This window comes from Myotis brandtii, unplaced genomic scaffold (assembly GCF_000412655.1).
Source record: "Myotis brandtii unplaced genomic scaffold, ASM41265v1 scaffold344, whole genome shotgun sequence".
NCBI lineage: Eukaryota > Metazoa > Chordata > Mammalia > Chiroptera > Vespertilionidae > Myotis > Myotis brandtii.
In genome coordinates, this window is record NW_005363247.1 from 3,043,261 (window position 1) to 3,051,851 (window position 8,591).

The 8,591-nt window shown below is 35.2% G+C and overlaps 2 protein-coding genes across 2 annotated transcripts in view; one reads left to right on the forward strand and one right to left on the reverse strand.

Moving 5' to 3' along the window:
* POLR3G (polymerase (RNA) III (DNA directed) polypeptide G (32kD)) overlaps positions 1-6,980 on the forward strand; it is a 44,333-nt gene extending 37,353 nt beyond the window's left edge. Inside the window, exon 9 of the mRNA XM_014543958.1 lies at positions 6,769-6,980. The gene's annotated coding sequence lies outside the window, so the exon portion shown is untranslated. The remainder of the gene's footprint in view (positions 1-6,768) is intronic.
* LYSMD3 (LysM, putative peptidoglycan-binding, domain containing 3) lies at positions 873-8,585 on the reverse strand. Its single transcript, XM_005871495.2, has 3 exons — positions 8,364-8,585; positions 5,500-5,765; positions 873-2,925 (listed from the first exon to the last, which is right to left on the reverse strand). The coding sequence occupies exons 2-3, from the start codon at positions 5,752-5,754 to the stop codon at positions 2,260-2,262; spliced, it is 921 nt and encodes a 306-aa protein (XP_005871557.1). The 5' UTR covers positions 5,755-5,765; positions 8,364-8,585; the 3' UTR covers positions 873-2,259.
* Positions 8,586-8,591: the final 6 nt, after the last annotated feature.

An 8,591-nucleotide genomic window follows, 5' to 3' on the forward strand; every position in this document is an offset into this window, starting at 1 on the left:
AAACCTCAAAGTAAATTCAAATAAGGGTTTCAACACAATTAAAATTCACAATTTTTCTTATTTTATTAAGTTTTACAAAGTAATCTGCATTTGCTACAAGTTTTGAGGTATATTAGTACTTTTTAAAAGCTAAATTATTCTCTACTAAATGTTTAGGAATTTTTTCTTTTAAAAATGACACAATTAGAATCGATAATTCTATATATAACAGAATTATAATTCAAATTATATTCAATTAAAAATATATAATTCAGGTGTAATGTGTGCTTCAAGGAATAGGACACTAATGAATACACAGTACACCTCACTACTTTAAAAATAACTTATCCTGGGAACCAGATCTCTCTATCACAATCTCAAAGTACCACTAGCAAAAAGGAATCACTGACTTTCCTTAATTTCATCACTTTGATGTAAACAAAGTTCTTCAAAGGACATCTAATCCATTCTACCTTAAAATATTGGTATTTTCTTCCCTAAAACTTGATTTTTCAGCAGGCTTAATAAATACAATGTAAACTGACCAAGTTAACATTGAGCATAAATTACAAAGATCACACTCCTCAAGATGCCCAAGGCACATTAAAATAATTTTTTACATTTTAAACTAAAGAGTTACTCAAAGAATCAATTTGCTACAATTTACACATTAACACTTTTTGGTCATTATCTAAGGTCCTCAAACATATGCAAAGGCTTTGTTACTTCACGTCTTTGTCCTGTCTTTTTACACTTTGCTGCTGAAGATACATGAAATCCTATTTACCACATATGCTTATTTACACCACTTTGTATCAAGATTAGAGTTTGAAATACAAAGTGGTCAAAAAGCTGAAACATTAAAATTAGGAAATAATGCCCAGAAAATGAGGTTGTATTATAGATCTTAAGGTACATACTTTATTATACATAAAACAGGCAATCCAGATTCCACCAACTCTTGCTTCTAATGAATCATTTTAGTTACATTTTTAAAAAACACATACTTTAAAAAACTATATGAAATCAGTATGCAAATGTTTATCTGGCAGATCCATAGCAGATTTTAAAAAGTGGCCCCGTACACTTTTGGCTTCTGTTTCTCAATTTCATGCTATAGTTCAAGGGGAAAAAAGATTTAAGTTGAACATTTTTCTCTTTGAAAAAGTTTAAGGTATCAACAAATAAAGCAGTGTCTGTTATTGCTAATGCCAAAGGTGTCTTTACTCTTGCTTTTGCTTAATGAACCATTTTCTGCAACAGACATCAGAGGCAGACAGTGAAAACTTGTTTTGACCCCATTAATTTGTGCTTGATAGTGAAAGTGGAGGCAAATTTATACAGCCTATGTAATGAATCCCACTGGACCATCTGAAATAATGCCTTTTAATTCTAAAAATATTAGCTTACATATTTTTATAAGGCATTAAATGTAATTAAGGCATGTTACCGTATGTAACACAGCAACATCTTATCACAGTATGTAGGAAATTACTTTCTAAATTATGCTAACCTATACAAGTATAACACTTTTCAAAGAATTGCAAAAGTGCTTCAAATATCAGGCCAATGACTTAAAAATCAAAAGCGGAGGCAGCACTCTTTTTAAGAGACAAGGATCACTTTAGGTTTTTTACCTAATCCAGTGTTCTAGTGACCAATTGGCAGCTTCTCAACCATAACACATTATTTTAGGGCTTAAAAATATTTAATTTCTATCTTAGCCTCTATTACAGACATCACACATCGCTTTCCTACTTCTGTGTCTACTTACGTCTTCATAGCATATGTGCTACACTTGTTTTCAAAAGTTTTAAAATAGAATAGTGAGTATGTGCTATCATAAATAATTTTACAAACTTTTGCAACTAAATATTTTGATGGTTCACAGTAGTAAATTTTCTTCAGTTGCAGATATCTGGTGCTATCATTATTCTACTTAATAAACATTAATAACCTTAATTATTTAAATAAAATTTAAACATAACTGGTCTTGAATAAGAAAAATGTTTTCCAAGTTAAGAACTTCCTGGACACATAAAATACATTTTTGCTTTAAACATTGATACAACATATAAATTTACTGTTCTCAATATCAACAACTAACAACTGCAGGAATTTTATACTCAATCCATTTGTAAATGGCTCAAAAAAACCCTGAAAAACAAAAGCATCTTCAATCTTCCTAATTTCTGCTTTTGAAGTGGTTATTGAATATAACTGATTCACCACATTCCAGATGAACCTGTGACCATAAACACTGTAATTACGAGCTAATTGCTATGTTTTGTGTTGAGCATCAGGAGACTGAGAATTGTGACTATGCAGTTTATGATCATCTTGTTGGCCAAATGGTATTCCTTTAGTTGGAGCAATTCCATTTTCCATTTCTCTCGGCTGTGATGGGGGTGTGACTCCTGAATGCAAATGTGTAGAATCCACTGTTGAATGGTGACTAACATCCACTTTAGCTAAAATTTCATAATAGAGCAAATAAAATACTGGCGTTATTATACCCACTATCAGCATTATCACTACAGCTGCCCACCATCCTATTCCCCAGTCTGCTCCATAATAAGGATCCTTTCGTTGAATGTTTTTGTTATCAGGTTCAAAACGTATCTGTTGTGCTGTTAAGGCAGACACCACCTCGTTAAGGTTCTCTCTTTTGGTGTCTGTACATTTTACTAATTGTTCTATGTCTCGGTCTACTTCTTTTAAAAAGCTACCAGCTGACTCACTGGAAGAAAGAGAATCATTAAGTGACAAAATTTCCTGTTGCTCCGGAACGTATTCAACAGATGAAGGACGTGAAGCCTGTCTTCCTTTTGGAGGATAAAGTGTTTCAGTCAATGAACTAAACTTTTTTACTGGAATTTTGACAGACCTAAGGGCAAAAAAGTCTTGATCACTGATGAGATTGTTGACCCTCTTGATATCTGCTACCTGTTAAAACAAAACAAAACAAAACATTCCATTGAATTCTAAATCAAAATAGAGGTAGCAATAATCATTCATCCCACTTATTTTCGGAGAGGGGGAAAAAAGAGTTGCTTAATTATTAGTAGTATTAAGTTATCATACCCAGAGAGATTGTATTTTATTTGTGGATAACAGTTCTACACAACTTTTGATCTACCAGTCTTAGGAAATCACCAACTAACTTTTTACTATCTCCCATGTTTAACAGCCTGATGTCAGCTATTTAAGTAGATTCCAGCATATATGTCTGAAATGCAGATGAATGATCTCAACTAGAGATATATATTTGTGGTTTACCAGCAAAATGGCAACAAGAGTAGGATGGATTCACTAGAAAAAGACAGGAGTAAAAGGTAACATAGGAAAGACCCCTAAGGAACACCAACATTTGAGAGGTATGTTGAGTAAGAGAAATCCACAAAGGAGATTAAGAGTGACCAGGAAAGTAATAGATGAGGGTGGTTATTAAAAGCATGGACTATCTGGGTTTGAACGATTGCTCTGACACTTTCCAGCTGTATGATTTGGGGCAAGGTGTTTAACCTCTGAAATCCAGTTTCCACATGTAAAATGACAGTGATACTACTACTTACCATATAAGGTTGTTGTAAAGATTAATCAATGAAAGAACATTTAGAAAAGTGGTATATAGTATGTTATGTAAATATCAGCTATTCTTAAATATCAGTAACAGGAAAATCAGAAACCTGCAGTATCCAGGTCAAACAAAGAGAGTTTTTAGGAGGGAGTGGTGAACTGGATCAATGGCAGATTACTGATCAAGTCCAATGAAGACAGAATTTCTTGTGGGAAAAATCATCTCCCTTGAAGTGTATGTGTGTGGGAGCAGGGAGAGAGGATTGAAGAGTAAAGAGGAGATGAGAGACAGTAAAGATAAAGGGTCTTTGTCATTTGACTACCTCAAGATTGTTTTTTCTTAAAGCAAATGATTTCATCAACAACCAACAAAACAAAAAGATTAAACAACCAACAAAACAAAAAGACAACTAACCAAATGGGAGATGTTATTTGCAAACAACAGCTCTGACAAGGGGATAATATCCAAAATATACAAAGAACTCATACAACTCACCAACTATCAGCTATGAAAGTGTGTACACATTTTTGGGGGGGACATCCTGTATGTGTGTGTTTCTATTTCAGGTAACTATGACAGGTAATCATAAAATGTTTGCAAGTATAGCAATAATTTACATTTTGAAAAATTTTGGGGGTGAGGATGAAAATATTAATCAAAGAGAAAAAACTGGTATGAAATTTCATACTTATAAAAAAGCATATATATTATATCTATATTTTACATGAATAATTTCAGGTAGCAAATCCTAAATATTTAGAATTCCATGCATACATTTCAAAACTATTCTAACAGTCTTATTTTTAAATATCAATACTGACTTTATAGAAATGATATCTTTGTAATAGCTATTTTAAGTTATTAGGAAGTATTTAAGAAGTTCACTTTAAAATGTACAAGGTACTGGGGGGCGGGAGGCGTGGCTGGGGAGAGGTCTGTGGGGTAAAAAGGAGACATGTAATACTTTAAACAATAAAGAATTTAAATTAAAAATAAATGTGCGAGGTACATACATTTCAAAATTCTATTGGACGTATGAGAACAAAAAGTTTGAAAACCAATGTTCTAAACAGTTTCCCTATCAGTGTGTTTACATGAAAACAGATTTCATGCTAAAGATGCAAGATTGAAATGACACAGGTATAAAATGGGTTTAAACTAGTTTAGTATCTACTAAAATAAGAAATATACTTTTCCTTTATCAATCCCACTTTTGGAAATCTATTCTACAGAAATAAAAGTACCTCAATTTAAAGATATAGTTGTAAAGATATGTACAGCACAATAGAAAACTCAGCGAAAATCCTGACTACCCATGAGTATGAGAATGGCTTAATAATTATGGTACATCCATACTATGGAAAATTATATATATAAAATAACAAGTTAGATCTATGAGGGAATATCCATGATAAACTAAGAAGTGAAAAAGGCAAAAGCAACTTGCAGAATAACAGGCATGTTATAAACCAATTTTAAAAACACAAAAACCACCAACCTCCCATGAATTTTATATATATGTATTCTTAAAAGCAGAAAAAAGGTATGAAAAGATACACAATGTGCTATCTCAGGAAACTGGGGCAAGGAAAAACTTCCTTATATGATTTTACATTCTCTTATTACTTGGATAAGGAGAAAAAGATAACATATTTGGGTGTTATTCAGTACTGAAAATAGAAGCATGGATTTAGGAATAACAAGAAAATCAAGTATTCACTTAAAAATTTAAAAAGTTAACATCCACCAACAGGATACACCACATAATTTTATACAAGAAAAATAAAGTGAATTAAGCCTGCTTAAAAAAAAAAAAAAAAGATTTCTTTGGAAAGAAGAAAAGGGGAGGAGGAGCAAAATAAAAAGGCACAGAATTTATTTCAATTTGTGTTATGTACAAATAATTTATTTTGGACTGCTATTGCAAAATCAAAACTTACCGTACAACAGTATTGGAGGGCTATTGCATTTAAAGTATCTCCTTCCTGTATATCTTTTGTTAATACTATAATGTCATCTAGTCTATCTCTTGATGTACTTCTTCGGATTTTCTCTTTTCCTCTGGATCGAAGCTCATATACTTCAGCATCCTCCTCCAAAACATCACTCTCTGTACAATTTCCAAATGTATATACTTGACCACTGGAAAGAATTCCTGGAAGAGGAAAACTGCGATTCTGATGCCTCCCTGCCATAATGTCAAAACCTGGGGGGAGAAAGCAGAGAAAAGTTTAAAATATAGCTGATCCATTTGACTGGCTTTACATGAATCATACATTCAGGACACTTCAGTGTTTTTTTTTTAAAGAATGGTTTTAGTTATTTTTAAATTTAGGTTCAAGTTTTATACCTGACGAAGTACAGTGAATATATTTGGCAGTGGAGACAATGGTATGGGATGAAGAGGTAATCCATTCTTTAGACCATACATCACAAAACATGTAAGGTGATTATATTTTCTTTCTTTTTTAAAAAAGATGTTTTTTTATTGATTTTTCAGAGAGAAAGGGAGAGGGGTAGAGAGATAGAAACATGGATTAACTGCCTCCTACACGGCCCCTTCAGGGAATCGAGCCCACAACCTGGGCATGTGCCCTGACCAGGAATCAAACCAGTGACCACATGGTTCATGGGTTGATGCTCAACCACTGAGCAACACTGGCCTGGCTAACAAGAAAAAATTGCTATAATCATTTTTTAGGTAAAAAAATTATGTTCCCCTTATTTTGAGTATGAGAATAAAATAAGATAACTACTTTTACATTATCTTAAAAACATGTGAGAATATATATATGTATGTATGTGTATATATACACACACAATGTTTTATAGATACATACACAAATACTTTTATAAACCCAAAACTTTTTGGCTTGCTCTGCACTTTAAGTTCATGTGGGGTTGAAATATCTTTTGTACTATCTACCTACCTCCTTGGATCATGCTGACATCATTTTTTATATTTACTACAGTAGGTGACTTCTACATAGGTCATGATTTTGCTCTTGACCAGGGATTTTTCTTCTCTGGAAGCTTTTCAGAAAAGGCATTGTAAGACTGAATGAGAGCTGGCCTAAGCTAAAAACATGTATCAATAAATTATTTTTGCTTTACTGCACACTCACTCTCAACTCACCTTCATCAAGTTGATCTATTCTCATTAAAAATGAAATATATGAGAACAAACTAATTCCACATTCCCATTTTAGCTTGAAGAACTGCTACATTTAATACCCTGGTGAAGGACAATCAACATGCAAAGAACATGGAAAGGAGTGTTCAGAGGAGAAAGAAACCATATGTCATAAAAGCCAAGGCAAAATGATGTGTCAAAAAGAAGGACTTAGTTCACTTGTGAATATTATGAACAAGTACCAAAAGAAAATGAAAAAAAAATAAATCAGAAAACACAAACTCCAAAAGTCTGTGAAGTTTGGATGACAATAAATTATACTTTCTATGTAGGCACATACTTACAGATTTTTTGGAACAATTTCATATAATTGAACCCAACCCTTGAAAACCAGTTTCTGACCCTGCTCTATGGCAACAAAATGCTTTAAAAACTCAAAGGTTTCCATTCAGATAACAGATAACTAATAGTTATATATTAAGTAGATTATTTCACCTGTTCCTCCAGGTGCTACACCCACCGGTCACTGGGACTCCTGACAGCTACCAAAGAAAGAAAGCTCCCCACATTTTGCATCTCAAAAGCAATTTTGAAGGCCTGATCAATTCTTTCAAGGAATTTGAACAAGTAACAAAGTGATTCATCTTGTTTTAGCACCATAATAAACTAGGGATGCTTTAATATTTAAAAAGCTGAAAGAATATCTCACTTTCACCTTAAATAATTATTTTATTTCCACTTATTTAATCAAGTATTTTCTATCCCGTGTCTTTAATCTAGGGAATGCCTGTGAATCCTGATTCATAGGCACATTTTATATGTATGCATATTTTTCTAGGGAAAGTATGATTTCCGTATTCTCAAAAGGTGTCCATGACTTTAAAAAGTTAATAACCACTTAATATACCGCAGCTTAAACATGGCTATACTGTCCCAGTTATGCCACCTGTTAGAATTTTTCTACCTCATATTTTGCACCCCACAATGGCTTAGTACATACAGCTAAAAGTCACTGAGCAATGCCCAAAAACCATTTTAGATGTTTATATCAACCTCTGTCCATGATATAGCTATACTAATAATAGAGGAAGGTGCAAATTGTCTGGGACGCCGTCACAGTAACAGTAACAACCAAACAGCAGGCTGCATGGGGCGACCAGGCCGCAGGGGGGGGAGTTGGGAGTGACCAGGCCGGCAGGGGGAGTGTAATATGCTAATTAGACTAGACAGCCAAACGACCTTCCAGACATCATTCCAAACATCTTTCCAGACAAAGCTGCAGTGGCAGGGGCTGGGCAGAGGCAGTTAGGGGCAATCAGGCAGGCATGTAGAATGGTTAGGGGTGATCAGTCAGGCAGGCAGGTGAGCAGTTAGGAGCCAGCCGGCCGGATTGTGAGAGGGAAGTCCAACTGCCTGGTTGGCCCCCGATTCCCGCAGTCAGACATCCCCCAAGGGGCCCTGGATTGGAGAGGGTGCAGGCTGGGCTGAGACCCCCACCCCCCACCCCTGTAATCCGTGCACCGGGCCTGTAGTTATAAATAATATTTGAAGACTGGACTTTATCTGTCTCACTATCTCTTCACTCCCCCTGGCAGTGAGATGCAGGCAGCAGAACACCACCCACTGGCATTGTTTCTGAATCATCAAGAACTGGCTGTGTCTCTCACTGACCGAGAAGCTAGACTTTGGCCGGGCAGACGACCATCTGAGCAGCTGCGGAGAGATTAGCAGGGACACAGTCCTCGGTCCTCTGACTCGCTTCTCTTCACTAGTCTTCATTCTCTCTGGGCGAGAAAAAGGCACGAATCTCCCCTCCGGGAGAGGAAGCCAAGCCAGCCTGTCCGCAGGTTGCGAGCAGCCACAAACCCGCCACCGGCTGCGTCAGCCCGGCCTGCGGGG